The sequence below is a fragment of the Nylanderia fulva genome, unplaced genomic scaffold, assembly GCF_048542155.1.
Source record: "Nylanderia fulva isolate GAGA-0341 unplaced genomic scaffold, ASM4854215v1 Scaffold302, whole genome shotgun sequence".
Lineage (NCBI taxonomy): Eukaryota > Metazoa > Arthropoda > Insecta > Hymenoptera > Formicidae > Nylanderia > Nylanderia fulva.
This window is the reverse complement of record NW_028190371.1, coordinates 1-27,218: the sequence shown is the minus strand read 5'-3', so window position 1 is coordinate 27,218 and position 27,218 is coordinate 1. Positions and strand designations below refer to the sequence as shown.

General features: G+C 29.2%; 2 protein-coding genes, 1 long non-coding RNA gene and 1 pseudogene across 4 annotated transcripts; 2 read left to right on the top strand and 2 right to left on the bottom strand.

Moving 5' to 3' along the window:
• Positions 1 to 448: 448 nt before the first annotated feature.
• Positions 449 to 11,426, top strand: LOC146722515 (ornithine aminotransferase, mitochondrial-like; annotated as a pseudogene). Its single transcript, XR_014925121.1, has 5 exons — positions 449 to 531; positions 1,372 to 1,487; positions 1,794 to 2,101; positions 9,875 to 10,205; positions 10,659 to 11,426. The product of XR_014925121.1 is annotated as an ornithine aminotransferase, mitochondrial-like (transcript).
• Positions 7,245 to 9,182, bottom strand: LOC146722516 (uncharacterized). The gene is made up of 4 exons (XR_014925122.1): positions 8,690 to 9,182; positions 8,156 to 8,311; positions 7,694 to 8,028; positions 7,245 to 7,620 (listed from the first exon to the last, which is right to left on the bottom strand). It is a non-coding gene; the product is annotated as an uncharacterized LOC146722516 (long non-coding RNA).
• A 5,705-nt stretch (positions 11,427 to 17,131) lies between the features above and the next one.
• Positions 17,132 to 25,603, top strand: LOC146722514 (ornithine aminotransferase, mitochondrial-like). The gene is made up of 6 exons (XM_085484666.1): positions 17,132 to 17,329; positions 17,551 to 17,942; positions 19,430 to 19,734; positions 19,994 to 20,194; positions 23,674 to 23,899; positions 24,595 to 25,603. The coding sequence occupies exons 1-6, from the start codon at positions 17,316 to 17,318 to the stop codon at positions 24,762 to 24,764; spliced, it is 1,308 nt and encodes a 435-aa protein (XP_085340792.1). The 5' UTR covers positions 17,132 to 17,315; the 3' UTR covers positions 24,765 to 25,603.
• LOC146722513 (uncharacterized) lies at positions 23,329 to 27,195 on the bottom strand (the record flags this gene model as incomplete). The annotated part of the gene is made up of 2 exons (XM_085484667.1): positions 23,329 to 24,312; positions 24,502 to 27,195. A coding segment is annotated over one exon (1,626 nt), but the record flags the coding sequence as incomplete, so codon positions are not given.
• Positions 27,196 to 27,218: the final 23 nt, after the last annotated feature.

The window sequence follows — 27,218 nt, the reverse complement described above, 5'->3', positions numbered from 1 at the left end:
AAATTTTAGAATTTTATCATATATGTTAGGTATTAGTATTAAGTTCAGCGATTGAGAAGTCGTAAGTAAGTGACGAAACGTATCATGCAATTTGATGTCCCATTTATAATATTATATTAATTTTACACTTCCAACCATATTTGCTCGTTTATAAGCCTTTGTATTTTGAATTAATTTTTTATTTGATACGAGCTTGATTATCATATATTTTTAATTTTTAAAAAATTTTAAATTAAAAAAAAAACTAAGAGAAAAATGCCAAGCAAACTATAAATTATGTTTTTTGAAACCTAAAAGTATAGTTATAATTCGGAAATAATTTATTTCCAGGCCTATGTTTATATAATTTTTTTTTCCTTTTAGATTCCAAATCACCTCCCGAAGTATTACGGGCGATTTTCTGGACACACTGTATATTAATGTTATCCTTCAGTACACACTCTACAGTACGATTAAGATAAATAAAAGTTGAACTTGCACGCAGAAGACGAACACAATATTATTCGTCAGAGTCTGATTAGAACCGCTGAAGTAAGTTTGTTCATGTATGTGTTGTTATAGTGACAGTGTTGAAAAAATTAACACATTAGTTCATTCGTTAACATATTAATTTGGACCGAAAATTTTACCGCGAATAAAAGATGATTTAACAAATCAATCTTCTTTAAACTCTTAATATATGATTTTCAATCGTTAAACATTATATTATAATTATACATAAAGATTCAAGCATCGTAATCTCTTTATGATAACTTCAGAAAATATAGATAATATAATTAATATGACTAACCTAAAGTTCTTTACATATGATACTTATTACCTTTAAAGAATTAATAAGGAATAATAAATCAACAAATAAATGATTATCATATGATTTAAAAAATTGTTAAATAATTTATTATATAATTATAAATATTAATAATTGTAATTATACAATATTAATTATTGTGTACAATATTAATTATTATGTACAATATTGTATAGCTGTGTACAATATTTTATAGTTTAAAAGTTTGTCTATATAAAAATATTTTTTTAAATATATAGAAAAAATTGTAAATAAATATATAACTAAATATATAAATTGAAAATATATTTTTTTTTTGACAAATATTTAAATTAATATTTTTCAAAGGAATAAAAATGCTGTACTAAAGATAAACTTTCACTTTATCAAATATAATTGCTGCATAAAACAGTAACAAAATATGTATAAGTCTAACTTTCTTACACTTCTCTGTTAGATCTTCGTAATACACACACACACACACACACACACACACACACACACACACTTTTCGTGAACCTTTTATCACTTATAATAGTTTATGCAGTCAGAAAATGATCTAATATCAATTTCTCGTTCTACAGTTTGTCGCCTCTTAACAAGCAATAAGTACTTCAATATATCTTTCAATTTATTAGCGAGAATGGCGCTGCTAAATATTAAAGGATCGGCAAGAATGCTATTATCCTCTCAACCTCAGGTAATGTATATACAATTTTATATAATTTATTTTTAATACAATTAATTTTATATAAGTTTATTTTATAATTAATTTTTTATACAATTTTGTATTATACTTAAAGTAATCTTATAATTAATATAATTAAATATACATACAAAAATGTCATTCAAAAATGTAAAGAAATTAAAAAAAATTTTTGTAATAACTTAAAGATTTATTTTTATATATAATTATAATTTTTTATTATTAAGACTTTATATATATGTATAAATATTTTTAAATATTTTAAAAATGAATTAACTTAAAATTCTCTTCTCTCTATAGCACATTATTCAATATCGCAGAAACCTTAGCTCTCAAGAAATATTTGAACGCGAATCAAAGTATGGGGCACATAATTACCATCCGCTTCCCGTGGCCCTGTGCAAAGCTCAAGGTGTTTTTATGTGGGATGTTGAGGGTAAACGGTATTTCGATTTTCTAAGTGCTTATTCAGCAGTCAATCAAGGTCACTGTCATCCAAGAATCTGCAAAGCGATGATCGATCAAGCCAAGACATTAACTCTGACATCTAGAGCGTTTTATTCCGATATTTTGGGTGAATTCGAAGAATATATTACGAAACTTTTCGGGTATGTAATGCGCTACCTTTGAAACCTAAGCTTATATTGATAAGATTAATTGATAACGGTATGAGAACCGTGCGTGAAAGCAAAAGTATAATATATATAATAATCTACAGATAATTATATATACACATATAAAATATCAAATATCAAACATACGTGAACAGATTTGAGCAAAATCTGCAATCAATTTATGCTGTCAGAAAAAGACAAAATTTAATTTTCATACAGAAGTTACTCTATCAAACGATGTTGGCAAATTGTTGCCAAAAATGCGACAAAGCCTGCTGACAGGCAATGTGAGCGGATTATCAGCAAAAACCACGCAGAGCCTGTGCACATATATCTGACAGCAGATTGACGGCAGAAACCGAGCAGAATCTGCGTAACGCAGTTGATGTTAGGCCAATATTCACAGTCAGGTCTTATATTTAAGATCGTCTTAAGTTCATCTTCAGACACTGTACGGATCATTTCATTGACTATGTTTCCACCTAGAGTTCGAATCGGGTCAAAGTCGGGTCAGAGTCAGGTAGGGTTATTGGTGTTTCCACCGTAAGAGTGCTCACTATAACCCGATTGTGACTCGACTCTGACCGGATTCGAACTCTCGGTGGAAACAGTCATTGGCTACAGAGTATCTGAAGATAAACTTAACCCAACTAACAACCATTTGCTTGAAAATTGTTAACAATCGGGAAACAAAATATGACCAAATACGACTGCAAATCCAGAGCCTACGAGTGTCCTCGAGTGCGCCCCAATTGCAATCAAAAGTTGAAAGCATATCCTAATTCTAACATCAAGTTGGGTGTAACGCCAGAGCAGATCTGTCATTAACAGTGCGACGACAGATTGACGCAACAAACTGAGAACAGATTTATCAATCGTAAATTAAAAACAGATTTGCGCTAAATGCTCAGCAAATCGAAGAAAAATCCCAGGTAGCACATATTCGTTTCAGAAACGTTTATATTTGATTAAAATGTCCACTCGAAAAACGTTTAGGAAAACGTTTATTTTCGAGTTTAAGAAACGTTCAAAATATCACTTTTTACCGTTTTATACTTCATTCGTGAATTTGCAATAATATAGATATATTTGCTATGTCTGCTCCTAAATCGCATATTGTGCAATAATTTTTGTAATGCTGATACATTTTCGACTTAATATGACATTTATGAAATATTGTAAAATATTTCTTATTTATTTTCTTTATTTATTCGGACATTTACTTAACCAATTTTTTAATAATCAGTTTAATCTGTTGGGATTGTCAAAAGAATTAAACTAATAAAAATTATTGATTGTAATAGCTACTTTTTGTATGCTTTATATAATTATCTGACTAAAACTTAATAGCGAGATAGATAGCTCAACTTGCGACGCATAACGGTAAATAAAGGAACTATGTGAATGCATTATAATAAAGCAATAAAATTTTGCAATGTCTCTTATAAAATATTAATTTATAATATTTGTATTTTATAGTATTGTTGCAATATTTGTAATGTAGTTTGATATTGAAATATTTATTTTATTGCAATATTTTAGCAATATTTCGTGCTGTGGAGATATAATTTAAACGTAAAAGAAATGTTTCTTAAATTATAATTTTAAAGACGTTCTTGTTGGGACGTTTCTTAAAAGTACTTAAACGGTTAATAAATTTTGGATACGTCTAGGAAACATTTCTGAAACGTACATGTGCTACCTGGGATAATTAAGTAAAAGAAGAAAAAAGCAAATAAAAAACCTAATTTCAATTAATGATAAAAGTCAACCAAACTGGCAATAATTTATTAAAAGATGCTTAATTGAAATACAACGTTTCGACGGTCATTGCAGTTCTTTTCAAGTTAATCTATAAACAATTACACACAAATACTTCTAACTTTTATTCAACCATTAATCACACAAATAATTATAAACGCCAAATATCAGTAAACGAAGAATACATTACCTACTAAGCGGAAGTATATAATTCATTAGTAAGACTAAACTAAGTTTACTGCAGACTGACATAATATTCACAATTGTTTTAATGAACAATGTAAAACTGACATAATAAACAGGAATATATAAAGATGTTAACCGCTCGCATGAATCTTTTAGTCACTAATCGTTAATCACTAATCACTAATCGTTAATAAAAAATAGAGTATTAATTTACAGAAAGATACGGAGAGTTTTAGTGAGATTTATGATCGTGTTCTTGACGCTATTTAATTATATTTATTTATTTATTTGTTACTGTTATTAGTTTGTAACTGACACATTACATGTTATTTGCTTAACGATTAGTGACTAACAATAAGATTCATGCGAGCGGTTAATATCTTTATATGTTCTTGTTTATTATGTCAATTTTACATTGTTCATTAAAGCAATTGTGAATATTATATCAGTCTGCAGTGAACTTAATTTAGTTTTACTAATGAATTATATACTTTTGCTTAGTAGGTAATGTATTCTTGGTTTACTGATATTTGGCGTTTATAATTATAATCTCTAAAAACTCACCTTTAAAAAAAGGTAAAAAAAGGCGACCAGTTAAGGGCACGCCATTAACAAAAATTATCCATTGCAAACCCATGTACAATAGAATTGTATGAAAAATTATCGATTATAAACCCATGTACAATCGTAACAAAAGTAATGAAATAAAAAAAAAATTGCGCCAAGTGAAAGTAGAAACTTGTACCAGTGGAAAATTAAAGTTGCAGACATATATAGAGTCGTATAATGAATCAATAAAAATTTAAATTTGCAAATGTAGAATTGTACCATAAAAAAACTTATCTTTTAAAAAAAAAGATAAACAAGATGCCAAGTCCATGCGCCATGTGAAAAAGTGTTAAACAAAAAAGTATTTTTAAGTAAAAAAATCTATCAATTGACAAAAATTTATGTTCTAAAATTAATATCTCTACAAAAAGTAATGTCCAATTATTGCGCGAATAAATAAACATTTTTATAAAAAATTAAAATTTAAAAACTTATGCAAATTTAAAATTAATATAAAATAAAAAGAAATAAAAAAATTTTAGTTAAAAAAACTGGGCGCGCTGCAATGAGTTTAAAAGTAACAATTTAATTTTAATATCATTAGAATATTATTTAGCAGCGCGCCCAGTTTTTTTAACTAAAATTTTTTTATTTCTTTTTATTTTATATTAATTTTAAATTTGCATAAGTTTTTAAATTTTAATTTTTTATAAAAATGTTTATTTATTCGCGCAATAATTGGACATTACTTTTTGTAGAGATATTAATTTTAGAACATAAATTTTTGTCAATTGATAGATTTTTTTACTTAAAAATACTTTTTTGTTTAACACTTTTTCACATGGCGCATGGACTTGGCATCTTGTTTATCTTTTTTTTTAAAAGATAAGTTTTTTTATGGTACAATTCTACATTTGCAAATTTAAATTTTTATTGATTCATTATACGACTCTATATATGTCTGCAACTTTAATTTTCCACTGGTACAAGTTTCTACTTTCACTTGGCGCAATTTTTTTTTTATTTCATTACTTTTGTTACGATTGTACATGGGTTTATAATCGATAATTTTTCATACAATTCTATTGTACATGGGTTTGCAATGGATAATTTTTGTTAATGGCGTGCCCTTAACTGGTCGCCTTTTTTTACCTTTTTTTAAAGGTGAGTTTTTAGAGATTATATCATTCATTTTTGTATATGATAAGCATCTTTAAATAAATAAGCAAATTCAATTTTTCTGGCATTTTCTTATTTTAGGTACATATATATCCAATAATTAATATACAAAATTAAATATTATTCATCACACAATTTGTATCAAAATAATATATTTTTAAAAATTTATTTTAAATTTATTTAATCATTTTTATCATTGTGATTGTAGTGGCAAGGATTTTATTGCTCAGTGTCATTGCAAGCATCTGGCCTGTATATACCATAATATATTGTGTAATACATTGGCTAAGTATGACAATATGGATTTTGATAGATTCCCATGGAATATTGGAATTTTGTCGGACTTGCAGTCATCCACCACATATGCAGCCTACAATTAAAGAACGCATTTATTCCATATTATTTGCTTCCGTTATTGGCATAGTGCACATTTTTATATATCTCAATGCTGTAGATAGCAAAACATTTTGAAAACATCTATCTTTCTATGTTATCTGCTTTTTTGAAAATATTGCAGCAAATTTATTATGGCAATATGCTTGTCCTCCTGCAGTTAAAGAGGCTTAGTACTTTAATATAATCTTTATTATTTGTATCATTTCCTTTTTCTTGGGAATTACAGCAATGCTTTTGTACTATATTGTCTTGCATCCCTCAAAAAGACAACATACTTCAAACGCACCAGTTCAAGCAATGTAACTTTGATATTTATTTACTTTAAAAAATGAGAGATAAACTATACAATATGCAATTAACCTTATCTTATGACTTTTATAAATCTTATGATAAAATCTAACTCTCTCTTAATCTTTATTATGAAAAGAATCTCGGTATTATATGAAATAATTTCATTGTAATTAATAGTTTAACTTTCAAAAATTTTGCAAAATAAAATAACTCATACATTGTATTTCTACCATATATATAAAAAAAAGATAGGTAAATATAAATAAATAAATATATATTTATGATATACAATAAATAAATATATATTTATATATATATAGATATATATATATATATATATAAAATGTTGGATTTTTATTATATATATATAATTTTAAAAAATCTTTTTTATATGCTATTGAATTTTAATACATACAATTTTGATTATATGTATTTTAATTGATTATATTTATAAGTATTTTTATATTATCTTAAAAAGACTGCATAGAATTATTTGTGCGACACTCTTATATGTATGTATAATTAATAGGGACCAACTACACATTTTTTTTTCCACTGAATAAAAACAATCTCAATATTAAAATTAAATTATAAAAAAGATACTGTGATATTTTATTGATGAGAAATGTACATTTATAATTGTATTAAATACAAAAATAAACATGCCATGAATTACTATATATACATATTTTCATAATTATCAAACTTAAAAATATAATATTGTTACCAAAGAAGAAAGCACTATTTAAAAACTCTAAAAGTTCATAATTTGTTAAATTAGTAATTAAATACTGCATTTTGTATAATTTTTAAGCTTTATTCTTTTATTTTTCTTTATTTAATTGAATAGATATTAACATCCAATGTAGCATACAGATTAAATTAACAACCAAAAAAATAAATCTTAACTTTGAAATATATTTTTGTTTCTTTTAAATATCAATCAACTGGATTTTGTACTACTATTAATATGAATTCTTTATCTGGTGCCATCATAATTTTATGTTTTTTGCTACGTATGCGCAAGAAAGTTAAATCATTTGTTGGATTCAAGTCACGTACGACAGAACGAGCTTTATCTGACAATTGACTTATCAAACCTGCGTATTGAACTGTTGTCGTATTATCTAATGTTGACTTTATAGGAATACCTAAAACAAATATAATTTTATAAATTTTTGTTTACAACTACAAGTAAATCATGTCAATGATCTCATGTAATACCTTCTGAATTCACCACTATTGTTCCAACTACCCTTTTATGAGACTGAATTTGTTTCATAGTTTCTTCAACCTCTTATAAATTATTTCATCGAAATTTATTAATAAAATTTTTATTTTAAATATTCCAATAACGGAAGCAAATCATATGGAATAAATGCGTTCTTTAATTGTAGGCTGCATATGTGGTGGATGACTGTAAGTCCGACAAAATTCCAATATTCCATGGGAATCTATCAAAATCTATATTGTCATACTTAGCCAATGTATTACACAATATATTATGGTATATACAGGCCAGATGCTTGCAATGACACTGAGCAATAAGATCCTTGCCACTACAATCACAATGATAAAAATGATTAAATAAATTTAAAATAAATTTTAAAAAATATATTATTTTGATACAAAGTGTGTGATGAATAATATTTAATTTTGTATATTAATTATTGGATATATATGTACCTGCAATAAGAAAATGCCAGAAAAATTGTAAAATAGTTCCTATAGCACTGATATTAGATTTATCTTGTTAAGCTAATCGAATGCTGCGATGATAACTAGCCATTGCCCAACCCATGCTCACAAGTGAGCTGATAATGCTACCTGCTTGATGTACAACTGAAAAAAATATAGAAGCTAATTAAGAAAATTATTAAAAATATATGCATACTCATACATAGGCATTTATATAATTGAAATATTATTGAAATAATAGCAAAATATCTGATTTTGTTTCACAGACTGTAAACTTGCACATAAATTATTATGACAATAAATTTGCAAATAATAACATTAAAATTGAATGTAAAAATTGAAATTGAAAATATCTAACCCCGCACGCTGTCAATATAGCGGAGGGCAACTATTATTAAAAATATATGCATACTCATACATAGGCATTTATATAATTGAAATATTATTGAAATATTATGACCATAAATTTGCAAATAATAACATTAAAATTGAATGTAAAAATTGAAATTGAAAATATCTAACCCCGCACGTTGATTGATTGAAAATATCTAACCCCGCACGCTGTCAATATAGCGGAGGGCAACTATCGCCGTCTGTTGTAAAACGTGCGAGATGGACATTTCCAATACATGCATCTATTTATGTGTTGTGTACGTGTGATATATGTGTGCGCATGTGTTGTATACGTGTGAATACGTGTAGCACGATACTACTATGTTTGCGTGGTCGATGATGAAAATAATAATGATGATGACGGGGACGTTTCTTAAAAGAAATTTTTCATATTTCGACTTTGCAATTATATATCTCTGCTTACAAATCACGTAGAGCAGAAATAAATACACTTTTATTATATAATTCAAACTCAATCTATCGATTAAGTCTAGTATAAACTCGATTGCTTCAGCCGTTATTGAGAATTCGAAATATTATAAAGACTCAAATGTCCGACTCGCGTTAAGATACACGGTGTCTCGGCTACGTCCTTAACTGGTCGCGAGACACTACCGTGTCTCTTGATTTGTGTGATTAATGGTTAGATAAAAGTTATAATTATTTTTGTGTAATTGTTTATAGGTTTACTTGTGTGAAAAGAGCTGCAATGACAGTCGAAACGTATTTCAATTAAGCATCTTTAATAAATTATTGCCAGTTTGGTCGACTTTTATCATTGAAATTTGGATTAGTTATTACTGACGATCTTTACTGTTTATTATTTGTTTAAATAAAAAAACATTTATTGTATTTTATATTTTATGTACATTTATATATATAATTATACATGGGCCTTTTTTTCCCAGGTTGTAAAAATGAAATATTAAAAATGACATTCTTTAGTTATAATTTTAGGTAGAATTTATACTTTTAATAGAATTTTATTTTAAGACTTAGTTACAAAAATACATGATGAAAATATGGAACATTCAAAAAATGACTGTCTCCCTCTCTCGACATTTTCCTCTTTGAAGAAAAGTCCTCTCCAAATCTCAGGAATCTACCATTAATAGGTTATACACGGTAGATCTGGGACACTTGTATAACTAATAAACAATTTTTTAATCTATTCAAAATTATTTAACATTATATAATATTTTAATTTAATATATTAATACAAATATTTCTTCTGAAAAATGTGTGTTGTATAATTTTGTAATATTTATCCATGAAAATTTATTCATATACATATTTAAATATTTTATATCTTAGATATGACAAGTGGCTTCCAATGAATACGGGCGTGGAAGGTGGGGAAACGGCATGCAAGTTGGCACGGAAATGGGGATATTCTTGTAAAGGAATACCGTCGAATCAAGCCAAAATCGTATTTGCGGAAGGCAATTTTTGGGGAAGAACCATGAGCGCCGTCTCCTCAAGTACCGATCCGACTAGTTATAGTGGTTTCGGGCCATTCATGCCGGGTTTTGAGATTGTTCCTTACGATGATCTACCTGCGCTCGAACGAATCTTTGTTGATCCGAACATTTGCGCCTTCATGGTAGAGCCTATCCAAGGTGAAGCTGGCGTTGTGGTTCCTAAGGTAACAAGAAGATATTTATGTAAGGCTCCTTGATCCTCATCGACCATGTCGAAATCGTGACGTCAAAAGCGAGAAAATACATACTGAAAACTTTTGCATGTTATTTTTAGATAAAAAAATTTCAATGAACCAACACTACAAAATCTTTTGGCACACTCGTAAATATGTTCGAAAACTATCCTTTTCCTTGACAATCAATCAACAGCTGTAAGATAATTGAAACATCAGACTTCGTCATACAGAATGACTGCGCATGTGCAAGGACCAGACGGACTGAGCCTCATATTTCACTCATTTGACATGTGTTAATTGATTATAAGGGAAAAGATTAGATAAGGGAAAAGATTAGACATGATCAATGAAGATCAAGGATAGCCTTATAAGCATTTTATTCAAAAAGCATTTATTGTCAATGTCGAGCTCTATCTTTAAATTTCTTCCTGTCCCGGAAAGGATGGCTATCTGAGTGGAATTAGAGAGCTCTGTACAAGACATAATGTCCTATGGATCGCAGGACGAAGTGCAGACCGGTTTGGCGAGGACGGGGAAGCGAATCGCCGTTGATCATGAGAATGTGAAGCCGGACATCCTGATTCTTGGTAAAGCTTTGTCCGGAGGATTCTATCCAGTTTCCGGTGTGTTGGCGAATGATCCCGTCATGCTCACCATTAAACCCGGCGAACATGGATCCACGTATGGTGGAAATCCCCTGGGATGCAGAATTGCTCACGAAGCGCTTCGCGTTCTGGAAGAAGAGAAGCTTGCTGAGAACGCAGAAAGACTTGGTCACGTCTTCAGGGACGAACTGAACAAACTACCGAGAGACGTGATCACTCTGGTGAGGGGAAAAGGTCTTTTGAACGCCATCGTCATCGATAAAAAGATCAATGCAATGGATGTGTGCTTGAAACTGAAGAAACACAGACTTTTAGCGAAACCAACACATGGACACATCATTCGTTTGGCACCGCCATTGATTATCACAGAGGAACAAATACACGAATGCGCAGATATTATTTCTAAGACCATTCTTTCGTATATTTAATGGAAATATATATTTGGTATTAATTTCAATTTGATTTTGGACAATTTTGTATTAATTTTGCGGCAAAATAAAATATTAAGATAGAAAACATTTTGAAAAATAAAATACACTTATACAGGATGTAATAAAAAGGAGACCCCTGATTATCTCGGAAAATAAAAGTCCTACAAAAAAGATTCATATAATAATTTAATGGCTTAAAATAAGCTATCCAATGATCTTATCAGTTTTATCTTGGATCGTCATTTAAAGGTCACGTAAAGGTCACGTAAAAAGACGGCCCACCGCTAGGCTGGTCGCTAAGCTGGTCGCTTGTTCTTACGCTACACGCGCCGCGCGTGCCTAGCGACCAGCAGCTTAGCGACCAGCCTAGCGGTGAGCCGTCCTTCCCGCGGCGTGCTTATACTCGCGCCTATTGATCGATCTTTTTTAATTAATATCTCATTATTTATCCCGAATATTGCAAAACGGCACAGGACTTTTCTACTTAGTTTGATCCGTTCTACCTCTATGTGAGAGTTGACCCGATCATTTCGAGACACCCTGTATATCAAGAGACACGGTAGTGTCTCGCGACCAGTTAAGGGCGTAGCGGAGACACCGTGTATCTTAACGCGAGTCAGACATTTGAGTCTTTATAATATACATATATACATCAAGAGACACGGTAGTGTCTCGCGACCAGTTAAGGGCGTAGCGGAGACACCGTGTATCTTAACGCGAGTCGGACATTTGAGTCTTTATAATATTTCGAATCCTCAATAATGGCTGAAGCAATCGAGTTTATACTAGACTTAATCGATAGATTGAGTTCGAATTATATAATAAAAGTGTCTTTATTTCTGCTCTACGTGATTTGTAAGCAGAGATATATAAATGCAAAGTCGAAATATGAAAAATTTCTATTAAGAAACGTCCCCGTCATCATTATTGTCATCATCAACGACCACGCATACATAGTAGTATCGTGCTACACGTATTCACATGTATACAACACATGCGCACACATATATCACACGTACACAACACATGCAAGATGCATGTAGTGGTAATTTTGTCCATCTCGCACGTTTTACAACAGATGGCGATAGTGGCGCTCCGCCATATCGGCAGCGTGCGGGGTTATGTTGGCTAACTCTCTCTCTCTCTCTCTCTCTCTCTCTCTCTCTCTCTCTCTCTCTCTCTCTCTCTCTTTCTCACACACACACGCACACACACACACTCTCTCTCATTCTCACTCACTCACTCACTGTTCGTCTTGTGTACTTATTTAGTACATTCATGATTAAACATCTATATGCATTAATGTGAAATTTACTTACAATTAGTTTACTTGAAATATTCAATCTATAAAGTGTTTATCTTATAAGATAGACAAAAAAATCTGAGTAAATAATAAGAAAAAGAAACAAAAGGATTATTATTGTCATAATTTTTTATCAATTAAGTACTCTCAACTATCCAATAATTAAATAAATACGTACAAATGTGCGCGCGTGTACACACATACACATATTGATATTAAAGAGATTGAAGGAGAGGAAGGAGAAGATAAAAATTTAAATATTCACATATAGTTTCAAATATTATATATAAATTTATAGTTTACATATCTAATTAATAATGAATTTCTAATTATATTAAACATATCAAAATAAAGACATACATGTATTTATCAAAGGAATAAAATTATTGAATACAGACTTAAAAAATTTATTAAACATAGACTTAAAAAATTAATTAATTAAACATATTCCAAATTTAGAAAAAATAAACTTTATTTATATATGCAACAGCTTTTTAAACTAAATTTTGAAATTCTATTTTATATTTAGACAATTATCTCAATCAACATCTACGTCCACATTAGCTGCACTGCAGACTACCTCTACAGCCACATTATCTGCTCCGCGGATATAGCGTTATGCCAATACGATACATTACATGTACTTACTTACTTGCCTTTACTGTACCAACTCTTGTTCTTTCCACGTAATCATGTTTTTACAGTTATCGTTTGCTGTATATCTTCCAGCAAACTTTATTTCGTGTGAAGTGTATTTAATTAATTAAATCTCTGCGAAAGATTGAGAAGATGAAGGGATAATTCAAACTATGAAAACATGGTTACATGGAAAAGACAAGAGTTGATACAATAATAAAGACATTACATGTATTTGTATCCTGCTGGCATAAGGTTATAGAAGTTGATTGAGATTGAAAAATAATAATGAAAATAATAAAAAAAATAAAGACACATGTATATTTGTATCGTGCTGGCATAAAGTTATAAAAGTTGATTGAGATTGAAAAATAATAATAAAAATAATTAAAAAAAGGAAATATTCAATCATCATTTAAAAGCATATTTGAAATCTGTAGAATAAACAGTTTTTGCAAAAAATGTGGAGCATTTGAGCTCTAGTAAGTCTAAAAATAAATGTAAACATCAATTAATAATAACTGATGTTATATATATATTATATATATAAACCAATTTGTTGCAATATTCACTATAAAAGTGAATAATTTAAAAGATAGTTAACATAATTTTACATAAACTGAAATATTTCATAAAATAAAATATTTGTAATATTTCGAAGTTTATGTAAGATTATGTAAAAATTATACCTTTACAACTTTTTATAGTAAATGTTGCGAGGAATCGATTTATATGAGAAAAATTAAGGTAATTCTATTTTGAAAATATAAGTGACCTTTAAATAACCTTGAAAATCGCCGTTTAGGAAAAAGTCTGTGTCAACTTTTTCTTTTTCGAAATCCTGCAACTTTTATCTAAATTTAATAGAAAATGTATAAAAAATGCTCAACATTAGTACACACACACACACACACATATGGGTAAATTTATATAAATAGGGTGCTTTAGGAGGAATGATCAGGATTCTAGGATATGATTGTACACATCATTTTAAGCAAAGAAGTTTAGATAAACATGTTTAATAATTGTTCTATTCCGGTCATAAAAATATACAAAAATGAATGATATAATCTCTAAAAACTCACCTTTAAAAAAAGGTAAAAAAAGGCGACCAGTTAAGGGCACGCCATTAACAAAAATTATCCATTGCAAACCCATGTAGAATCCTATCTTATTGCAAACCCATGTAGAATCCTATCTTATTGCAAACCCATGTAGAATCCTATGAAAAATTAATCATTGCAAACCCATGTAGAATCCTAGGCAAAATTAACCATTGCAAACCCATGTAGAATCGTACCCATTGCAAACCTATGTAGAATCCTATGAAAAATTAACCATTGCAAACTCATGTAGAATCTTATGAAAAATTAACCATTGCAAACCCATGTAGAATTAAGCAACACAGTAGTTTAACAAATTTACGTACACATCGATATATATGTAAATTTATTTGTTAAAAGACATTCTGTTTCAGAATGTAGCTCAAAAATAGAAATAATTTTGACATTTTTAATTTTATTAATTTCCATTTTTACCAGCCTTATATAATTATTCTCACGACATAAATCAAATATGAGAAAGATACGTACGTCACATAGCGTTAAATAAAAGAACTAACAATTTAGTTAAAAAATATTTACAAAATAATTACTATAAATATATTTATCTTTACATACCATAAATATTATATGAAATATTTAATCTATGTTTTAATAATGTTAAATAAAGGCGCTTTTATAAAACATTTCCAAAATATTGTATTTATATAATATTTGAAAAAAATATATATTCATAAATATTTATAAATCTTTATCATAAATATTGTGTGCTATCTAGATACTTCATATATAAAACTTCGTGTAAACAAAATATAATGTTTGTCTCGACTTTTATAATATCCATGCAATATATCTTAATCTATATACAAGTGCTATATCAATAAAAAAATTCGATCTTTTGACAGATGGAAATTAATCAATAATTCTCAATATATTGCGAAGATTAAACGAGTATACATTGACGTATACACACACACACGCACACGCACGTACGCACGCACGCACGCACACACACACACACACACATATATATATATATATATATAAATACATATTTTCAAATTATGAATTGTTGTTTACCAATGTTTATTCATCAGATACAATTAAACGCGGCGTACATATAAGTGCATGTGATAATAGGATCATTAATGTTGGTCTTGTTTATGATAATGTTTTCGATTATGTTAAAGAAAATCATTTTAAATCATATTGTTATTTTAATAATGATAAAGACTATAACATATAGAGAGAGAATATATGTGTGCTTGTATGTGATTTATCATGTTTCGGCTATTAATAGCTTAATACGATAAAATATTCTCTACGCAAATAATATACGAGAGATAAAACTTATCGAAAAATATATACATATTTGTAACCTCGTCGTTGCACAATCGACATTTAAATAATAAAATTTATGAAACTATTATATATATGTATGTGTCTTATTTCATAATAAATTTATTTATCCCGCTAAATTATTTCTCATTCTTAATTAAATAATGAGAAACTAAATTTAAAATAATATGTTTATAATAATAATGTATGTGAAGTGGTTATCTGCGTGATATATCCCAGCAAACACAGTATATAAATGTTATATACTCAAGCATGTTACATGTAATGTATATGTTAGTTGTAATTTCTCACTCATAAATGTAACATTTTTAATATTACATATATTACATTGTAGTTATATTGTCATATTATATCCCAAGATAGCATTGACTTATATCAATACATCAATGTGCTATTTGGTATATAATTACAATATAACTACACAATGTAATCTATGTTATATTAAAAATGTTACACCTATGAGTGGGAAATTACAACTAACATGGATGTTACATGTAACGTACACGTTATATTACCTGTTATATTCCGTTTTATTATAGCAATGTAACAATTATATATCGGTGTTTGCTGGGATGCCACTTAATTATATAAATTATTATTTCTACAGGATCATAGAACTAATAAGTAATAAAACATACAGAATAGTAGATGAATTATATTTGATAAAAAAGATGTCTATTTTTTCTAGCTTTAATATACTTCATTTAATTTATATCACTTATAAATTCAATTAACAGTTGAATAATAATGCGTATCTTGTTAATGCGAATACATGTATCTTCTTCTTTTTCCTTTTTTATTATTTTTATTCTTAAATATTACGTTTTTTATATTTTTAACAAATAAAAGTATACATTTATATAAAAAATATATTTATATTATTTAACAAACGCAATTTAGTAAAACATATAATCCAAAATTGTTTAAAGTCTTATATTTCCAAGATTTGATCTTAAATTAATTTTGTTTTATATATATAGATGATCACATATATCATCTTTTTGACAATGATAAAAATATTCTTGGAAATTGTATTAATATAGAAGAGTTTAATTCAACTTGAATAATTTTGTTTTCTCCAGGTATTCTTAATGTAGAAGCCAATAAAAATACATGTATTATATTATTCAATGAATCCGAATTAGTAAAATATATAAAATACATAATCCACCATTTTTAAGTTATATTTCCAAAATTTGATCTCATATTTAATTTTCTTTTACATATATTACATAATTACTCTATCATATTAACCTGTTGACAATAATAATTGAAAACTGTATCTACAATACATTTTTTTTTTTTCAAATTGAATAATTTTATTTTTTGATATATGTAGAAGCTATCTCAAATTATTGTTTATTGTTTACTCATTTACTTTGGCACTGTGGTGCCTTTATTCCTTTTATTGTCAGTATTATACTCTTTATCTGATATGGTTTTGTTTGTAACGGTATTTATTTTAAATCTGCTATACCTGTCGCAATGCTTATATGTACAATGCCAGTAAATAAGTAATCATATCTTTTACCGTATCTTTTACCAACTGGATATAAAAGCAAGATTGACGGAATTGCTTGCAGACTATTTCTCGGCATTTTAAACATTCCTATTCGCGTTAAAAAAAAAGACGGTATTTTTTCTGTGTATATTAATATATTATATTAGTAATATTCTTTCTCTCTTCTGTATGTAAAAATACTATGTTAATCACGAGGTAAATATATATGTGTGTATGTGTTTGTGCAATAATTTCTTTCACTTATTGTTAGAATTAATAGCAATTGTTTTTTTAATATAATTATACAACTTATTCTTAAATTGTTATTTTAATTTTATGAATTATTAATTTTAACTTATTATAAAGATATAATAATCTAAAATAGACAGAAAGATTCGTACATTATTAACGTGTATATATTTATGGACTATAAACAGGATTAAAAAATATATAACCATGCAATCCATAAGGCAGAAGTTCCTCAATATTATAAGAGAATCAGATAAGAAGAGATTCTTGAGTACCCAGCAAGTGATTGACCGCGACAACAAGTACGGCGGTATACACTTCAAACCGCTACCGGTTGTCCTAACCCGTGGAGAAGGAGTCTATCTGTGGGACAACAATGGAAAGCGTTACCTTGATTTTTTAGCGGGATTCTCGACCGTCAATCAGGGCCACTGTCATCCACGACTAGTGAAAGTCATGAGAGAACAAGCTGGAAAGCTGGCGCATACATCAAGAGCATTCTATACGGAACCTCATGGAGAATTAGGAGAATATCTGACAAAACTTCTCGGATGGGATCGGTTTTTACCTATGAATACAGGTGCAGATTTATTAACAATTTTTTTAAAACTTTTTATATATAGAAGGTGTCTATTTAAATCTTGTAAAAAAATTCCCTGATTTTCTGGATACTTTTGTTTAAAATTTCAGGTAAATAAGAAAGGAGAATGCCAAAATCTGGCTTTCGGCGCCCATCAATAATATGAATGTCCTTAGATAAATCTCGCCTAATGGAACAAAAGTTGTGATGGTCATAACTTGATTGGTGCATAAGGTTAAGAGTTACAAAGCAAATATGAAAATGTTACTACAAAAGTGGGTTATTTGCAACGGAAACTTTTTCGTGATGACGGCAAGCAACAGACTTAAGAAATATCACCCAGATAGCAAAGTCTGCCGATATCAAATCATACCAAGTGTTTGATATCAAGTGTTATCATAAAAAAGGTTACAGATTTGTTGCAGAAATAATTATTACTGGTGTAATCAACAAATTAGTGTCAAAAATCGAGCCGAATTATGCTCACAGAATCTGACAGCAAATTGACGACAGAATCTAACATGACATTAGGTCAGATTGTCACCAGAAACCGAACAGGATCTGTGCGTACACAATTTGATCCCAAGACTTTTCTCGGTTTCTGACGTCAATCTGCCAATTTGTCAGATTCTGTAAGCAGGTTCTGCTAGCAAATCGTAAACAAATTGCGAAAATAATAGATGCCGATCTATTAGCAACTTTTGTAGAAATTTGTCGCCAATCTACTAATAATTTGCGCGCATTTTGCTTTCCGGGTTTGAACTGTATCTGAGCCTCGCAAAGTGCTTCCGGTAAAAACTGAAATTGTCATGGCGAATAATCCATGCATTAACCCGATAGGGATATTAGCATTTTTTTTACTTTATTATTTTGTACATAGATGCGAGTTTTCACAACTTAATGGGAAGATTGAGATTATACCCTTTTGATGAATTTGACATTATCTAGTGCGTATTAGAATTCAAAAGAAAGATTTCATAAAATATTTTTTAAATTCAATTTTGTTTGTTCTAAAAATTATGAACGTCACATCTGACAGTTGCGACCTATTTTTTCAAATTTTTTAGATGTAATATTGTCAGAAAATATATTTTGTGCGTATACTTTTAGCCTGATAGTTAAAATTTTTATAGAATCTTATTACAATTTTTTTTCGTATTTGCTGTAAAACTCTTGACTTCCATGCATCAATCGAGTTATGACCATTACAACTTTGTTTTACTAGACTAGACTATCGACAATACCTATATTTCATTAATAAACGCCGATATTATTTTCTCTCCCTGATTTTGAGCATTATCCTTTGTAGATGTAGATTTTTAAAATCACACTCTTTATTATATGAATTTTCAATTTATATAAAAGAAGAAAGAAAGTTACTAAAAATGTAATTTTCTAAAATTTATTGTTAATTTATTGGATAAAATTAATTTAGAGATATTGTAAAAAATTATAGAAACTCTATCATTTGTTTTATCGGTTACAAGGTGTCGAAGGTGGCGATACAGCCATAAAATTGGCCAGACGCTGGGGCTACAGAGTAAAGAAAATAGCGAGCAACAAGGCTACCGTTGTGTTTGCTAACGGAAATTTTTGGGGCCGTTCATTAGCGGCTCTGTCGGCCTCGTCGGATCCAAACTGCTACACTGATTTCGGTCCTTACGTACCCCTTTTCGAGAAAGTGCCATACAACGATCCGATCGTTTTGGAGAAAAAATTCGAAGAGAATCCTAATATCTGTGCGTTCATGGTAGAACCTATTCAGGGAGAAGCCGGTGTAGTGGTGCCAAATGTAAGTTGATGCAAAGATTTTGTGAATATTGTATAACAATAAGCCATTGTTTAATTTTGCCGTAGATATATCATTAAAATGTTGAAAAAAGTCTTGTGATTCGAAGTATCTTGCTTCTTTGCTAAATAAAAACAAAAACAAAAAACTGCTTTTCGAGTACCTTTTCTAACTATTAAAAATTTAGAAAGAGATGAGTAATATAATTACTTTTCTGCAAATAGTCATTATTTTTTTTCTTTTGACTTTCTATTTTGTTCAGGATGGCTATTTAAAACGTGTAAGAGAACTGTGCACAAAATACAATGTTTTATGGATCGCCGATGAGGTGCAGACTGGCCTCTGCAGAACTGGTACGCGTATGGCAATCGATTACGAAGACTGTAGACCGGATATTCTTATTTTGGGGAAAGCACTTTCTGGTGGCATGTACCCGGTTTCCGGCGTTCTGGCAGATGATGAGGTAAAACTTAAGGCTCCTGGGTTCTCGCCAACCTCGTTACATTTATTGTGACGTCAAAGGCGAGAAAATACGCTAAAAATTCTTAGATGCCATTTAAAAGATATTTCGATGAAACAGCACTTCAGATGGCTTTAGCACTTTTAAAATACCTCGAAAACTAGCCTTTTTCCTTTATAATCAATCAACAGCTATAAAATGACTGTAATACGAGAGGACCAGTCCGTCTGGTCCTTGCACATGCGCAATTATTCCGCATAATAAAGTTTGATATCAGGATCATTTTATGGTTGTTGATTGACTGACAAAGGAAAAGTACGTATAGTTTTCGAGGTATTTTACAAGTGTGCTAAAGTCATCTGAAATAGTTTCATCGAAATATCTTTTTATTAAAAAATGGCATCTAAGAATTTTCAGCGTGTGCTTTCGCGCTCTGACGTCACAATGTCCATGTCCGCGGCGAGAAGCTATATAGGAATCTTAAAAGAAGAAACTTTATTGTAGCCGTTAAAATCACTCGTCCACATTTTGTTTCTTATTTAATATTATATATGTATAATTTTAGACAAAATATAAAACATTTTAATAATTATGATTTCATTTACGCATCTTAATTTGTTGGAAAAACGCCGCACTAATCTTATATAAAATTGAATTTCTTCAAAAAAAATCAGCTATTTTTCATATGTTATTTTCGCGCTTGGGCTCTATTGGCCGATTTAAAATATCATATATTATTCTTAATATTGAGAGTCGATAAAAATATTTCTCATTTGGGGTTATAGCTTATAATCTGCTGAATAATAAATGTAATAAACTCAAAATTAAATGGACAATTATTAATTTATCAATTAAATACAAAAAATTTGGACATTGTAAATCATTGACTATAATTTGAGGGGGCGAAGGGAGTCAGTAATTATCCATTATTTAGCTTTGAATTTATTACATCTTTTGTTCAGTAGATTATAAAATACAAAATCTATGAGGAAACCAGTTGATTTTATCAATTCATATAGAATTAATGTGAGTTTTTTATGTAAATATGATAACGCGTAGAAGCTCTAAAGTATATACTATACTATACTACGATCGTTTCGACAAAAGTCCCCTTTCTAAAAAAGGCATGTTCTTGACATTGTCGTAGCTTTTCCGCGATGCTGATTGTTTGTCTCGATTTGTCGTTATACGTCAGCATCGAGTAGCTGTTGATAGGGTTAACAGTTTTCAAAATAAAAATTATATATAAATTTTATATAAATATATTAAGATATTAATTATTTTTCGTACTACATTCGCGCGCGCGCGTGCACGTATTCTGTACACATTCGGAAGATAATATTTAATTTCATATGGAATGCATTTGCTGCTATTCAATCTAAAGCTATTGTCAAGAGGACAGCAGAGCAAAATGTAAGTAAGCGAATTTCCATTATATACATAATTTTAATTCGCCGAATTATTATATTATACACAATTCGCCGAATTTCCATTATGCACATAAAAATTCGCCAAATTTCTGTTATGTACATAATTTTAATTCACCATATTTCTATTACGTACATAATATATTAATTCCCGAATTTCTATTACGTATATGTATATAATTTTAGTTACCAAATTTTTCTTAAATGTACAAACACATATTTAAATCATCGAATTTCTATTATGTACATAATATTAATTCTCGAATTTCTATTATTTAAGTTATACATAATTTTAATTCACCTTTCTATTACATATACATAATTATAATTCCTATATTTTTATTATATACATAATAGAAATTTGACAAATTAACATTATGTGCATAATAGAAACTCAATAAATTTATATTATACGTGATGGAAATCCGATAAATTTGTATTATGTTCGTAATATGAATTCGGTGAATTAAATTTATGTACATGATAGAAATCTGACGAATTAAAATGTTCATAATAGAAATTCGGCGAATTTAAATTACGTACATAATAGATTTTCGGAAATTAAAATTATGTACATGATAGAAATTCGATGATTTAAAATTATATATATAATAGAAAAATTAAAATTATGTACATACATATAATAAAAATTCGGTAATTAAAATTATGTATATAATAGAAATTTGGGAATTAAAATTATGTACATAATTGAAATTTGGCAAATTAATATTAAGTATATAATGGAAATTCGGTGAATTTATATTATGTATATAAAAGAAATTCGGCGAATTAAAATTGTTTGTAATATCAATTCGGCGAATTAAAATTATGTACATAATATATATTCGATAAATTAAAATTATGTAATACTTACATAATAGAAATTCGAGAATTAAAATTATGCCCCTTTTTAAAAAGGGCATTCTCCCAAGTATTGTTGTCGCTTTTCTGCGGTACTGATTGTTTATCGCGAGTCGCTTTGTTGTTAAATTGAAAGTATCAAACAACTGTCGCATTGCGAAGATTAACAACTTCCCAGATGGCACAAGACGTCCTATGGACGTTCATTTTATATCCATTTTACGTATGTACGTCCATGGACATGAAATGAACGTCCATTGTACATCCGATTTCGGACATCCATCAGTGACTAATATTTGGACGTCCACAGGATGTCCATCAAATTCTCTTACAGCACGAAATATTGCTAAAATATTGCATAAATATTTTATTTCATTGTATCATAATAAATATTGAAGCAATATTGTGCAAATATTATAAATTTAATATTTCATTGGAGACATTGCAAAATATACTATGCAATATTATCTTGTAATAGTTCCTTCATTTGCCGCTATGCGACGCAAGATTCGCTGTCCATCTTGCTATTAAATTTAGTTAAGAGAATTATAAAGCGCATGCAAAAAGTGGCTATTACAGTTAAATATGTTATAATTATTTTGATCAGTTTAACCTTTCTGATACTATCCCAACACAAGAAATTTAGATATTGAATTAATTGAAGAAATTGGACAAATAAAAATTCGGATAAATAAAATGCGAAAATAAGAAATATTCTGCAATATTTTATGATTAGTATAAAAATGAATTAATTTTGCATGTCAAATTTATTATTGCTTATAAATTTCTTCTTTATGAATTTTAAATGTCATTTTCAACGATATACATGTATAATAAAGAACCAAAATATGTTTATTAAAGATTTAAAATTTATTCATAAAAGATCCAAAATTCGTCCATTAGATACATAATTTATCCATTTAAAATCCATAAATGACCAATAATGGACGACTTATGGACGTCCAGACCAGTTGCAAACGGACGTACAATGGACGTCCCTTGTACGTCCGCTGCAGGTAATCTGGACATCCGATGGATGTACACAATGTTCGACCGGACATCCGCTGTACGTACATAGGGTGTACTTGTGCTTATTGGGTTGACAATTATAAAATTAAAAAAACCATACTAATGGCACGCGCAACGCGCGCGTTGCGTTTAGTCTTTTAAAATCTACATTAATTGTCTTTTCAGATAATGCTCTGTCTGGAGACAGGTTCGCATGGAAGTACCTTCGGTGGTAGTCCGCTCGGAAATCAGGTTGCCCTGGAGGCGGTTAAAATCTTGGAAGAAGAGAATTTGGCGGAGAATGCAAAAAAACTTGGGTATATTTTGAAAGAAGAATTAAATAAACTGCCAAAGAACATCGCGACAGAATTTCGTGGACGTGGTCTTTTGGCTGGCCTAGTCATCAACAAAGGTATCATGAACCAATTAAGCTATCATTTGATAACTCGTCGACAAATTAAAACTTTGTTACGCGATACAGACAAAGATAAAATACTTGTTGATGCGTACGTAAATTTCGAATCATATCTTGCGACTTTATTCCGCATTGTCGATATCTTTAAACGAAAAAGTATGATAAAGTGATAAATAGATTATAAATCAAACAACACCTTCCTTTTTTTGTATTATACAGGGTGTACAAAAAGTGTTGAATCTCCTTAATTTTTCCAATTATAAAAACCTATAACATTTTTTACCTTTATGAAACAAACCAGTCTTATAGATGAGGTGGCTTTTTACTTTTGCCGGTCACTGTATATCCTACCTGTTGCCGAATACCGTGCGTGCGCGTGTGTGTGTATACATATAAGCTGTGTCAAAAGTCTGGAAACAGTAGAATATTTCATAAATGCATTTAGAAAAAAATGGTTCGGACAAACTTGTAGGGTTTTAAATAGCGCATTACATAATAATATTAGTATGACGACAAACACTATCAAAGTCACGTAAAATCACTTTGTGAATTTTTTAAATAAAAACACCCATTTTTTATTATATATTTATGTAGTTTACCTTCAGAACTTTCCAAAACTCCAATACACCTTGTACATAAAGAACATTGAATCTTGTTATGTATGATACATTTGATGAATCTTTTATTTATAGAATTTGCTGATGGTTGGGATATCTGTCTGAAGCTGCGAGATGCTGGATTGTTGACAAGACCTGCACACGGTCAAATTATTAGGATATCGCCACCATTAACAATCACAGAAGAGCAACTGCGAGAAGGCATAAATATTCTAATTACAATCTTACAAAGTTACAAGAATTAAAAATGTTACATGATAAACATTTTTATAATGAGTACAAAGAATACATATTTTTTGTTTTGGCATTATTTTATTTACGCCCAAAAAAGGCGTATATCAAATTTCAGATCTTAAATTCCTTTATACTTCAATATAACATGAAAATAATAATTAATAAAATTAAAATAATACACAAATATAGACAAAAGAAATTTTTTTTTTTGCAATTATAAAATGTGCCTTTAAAAGTAGCCAATTCAGTCTTAAGAACGAATACATTTATTAAGTTATTAGAACCAAAAGTTACACGAAATGTTAAGCTTATAATACATTTAAATAATTAATATTAATTAATAAACAGTAATTTTAATTAATAATTTTGGCATAAGTAAATATGAGTCTTTTTAATTATTACAGAAAATAAAAATTTTTAACTAACACAGAATTATCAAACGTGACCTATTGTTTATATTTGTAGTCATAGTAATAAGAAACAATGAGAAAATTTAATATAACTGTTAATTTAAAATATTAAAACTGTTAAAATTTAATATAACTCATAACATTTGGTTATATTAAATTAATGAATATATTTTTTCTTAAACTTTAACACTTGTATCTTTATAACGATCATCCAGAATAGAACATGTTTATACATAATTACAGACATGTTTATACATAAACTTCTTTGCTTAAAATAATGTATACAATCATGGTCCTAAAACCTGATCATTCCTTCTGAAACACCCTCTGTGCAATTACTATTATTATTATTATTTTATATGTATATATATAAAAACTATTTTTTTATGCATAAATTGCAATTAAATTACGTATGTGATTCATTGTGCCTTTTTAAATGTCTTGTTAGACTAAAAGATTGTGAAAACATTTGATTACATTGATTGCATTTATACATCTTTGGACCAATATGTAAATTTAAATGTCGTTTCAAGTGATTAGCTAATTTGAACCTCTTTCCGCATAATCGACATTGATGCTGTCGCAAAACGCCGTGCGAAGCTTCATGACTTTTAAGATGACTTGATTGCGCAAATTTTTTGCCACATAATTTACACACGAACGGCTTTATTTTAGTATGGATCCGTAAATGTTCAACTAAATTACCTTTCTGTACAAACCGTTTGTCATAGTATTCGCACTTGTGTACTTTCATTGTCTTATGTGTTTGTAGATGCATTTTTAAATTATAATTATGACTAAATTTTTTATCACAAATCTCACATTGCATTAAACCTTTTCCGGTGTGAAGTCTTTCGTGAGCTTTCAAATTCTTCAAGAGTTGGAAACGTTTATTACAAACGCTACATTCAAATTCCTTGCTCTGTGGTCTATTGCTGCCACCTTTATTATGTATTTTTATGTGTTCCTCTAAGTACGACGGATATGAAAATATTTTATCGCATATCTTACATTGATACACATTGGTTTTTGTGTGTAATCTCATGTGCGCATTGAGTTTGCTTTTTGATGCATAAGCTTTGCCACAGCTTAGACACTTGAACGGTTGTTGGCCAGAGTGAGACAATTGATGAGCGAGTAATTTAGATTTTTGTGAAAATTGTTTTAAACATAGTTCGCACTGGTGCTTCTTCGCGTGACCATCTTCCGTATTTTTTATGTCAGATTGTTTATAACTATTATCAATTGAACATCCGTGATACTCGATTATGAGTTGCTTATCTTTTTCAGATGCCTTTATAAATCTTAAACCTTCTGTAATTGATTGAACGTTATTTTCAGAGTGTATTGTTACATTTTGTACACGTTCCGAACTATTCTCTTGAACGCCATCCAGATCGATGTTTTCTGGAAAGTTTAGATTTTGCATTCCATCATTATCATCCATAGTAGATCTTTGATATGATAGATTTTGAATATGATTATCAACGGAATGAACAGATCTTTCATAACTTAAATTTTGCGGAATGGGATTAGAATTTTCGCATATCTCTATATTTTCATTATCGCACGATATATTGACACGCTCCGTACTATGCGTTATATTATGAGTTATTAATTGTTTCCTATTAGTGAATGTATGATTGCACAAGGAACAATGCAAGGCACAAGCAGCACGACTCGAGTTTTGTTCATTCAACGACATAGCATGCACCATATTTGATCTAACTGATGGAGATAATTGCATATTTATATTATTATCATTGATAAAATTTGTACCGACATGGGTAAAATTGAGATACGAATTTTGAGATTCTACAATGTGCATATGCTGCATAGGTATGTTATCTTGTATAAAGGGTAAATGCAGTCGATTGTGTACACAGAGTTCTTGATAATTGGTAAACACAGCACCACATTCCATACACTTTAGTGTCTTGTGAGAATTTTGCACAGGTATAAATCCTTGAGTTTGTTGATTTTGATACAGTTTGCAACCAGAAATAGTGGTGTACGACGTTAATCCAGATACCTATTTAAATATGTTTGATTGTA

Coding starts and splice junctions, on each gene's coding strand:
- LOC146722514 (XM_085484666.1), top strand. Junction 17,943..19,429: donor GTTTTTACCTATGAATACAG/GTGCAGATTTAT, acceptor ATCGGTTACAAG/GTGTCGAAGGTGGCGATACA. Junction 19,735..19,993: donor CCGGTGTAGTGGTGCCAAAT/GTAAGTTGATGC, acceptor TATTTTGTTCAG/GATGGCTATTTAAAACGTGT.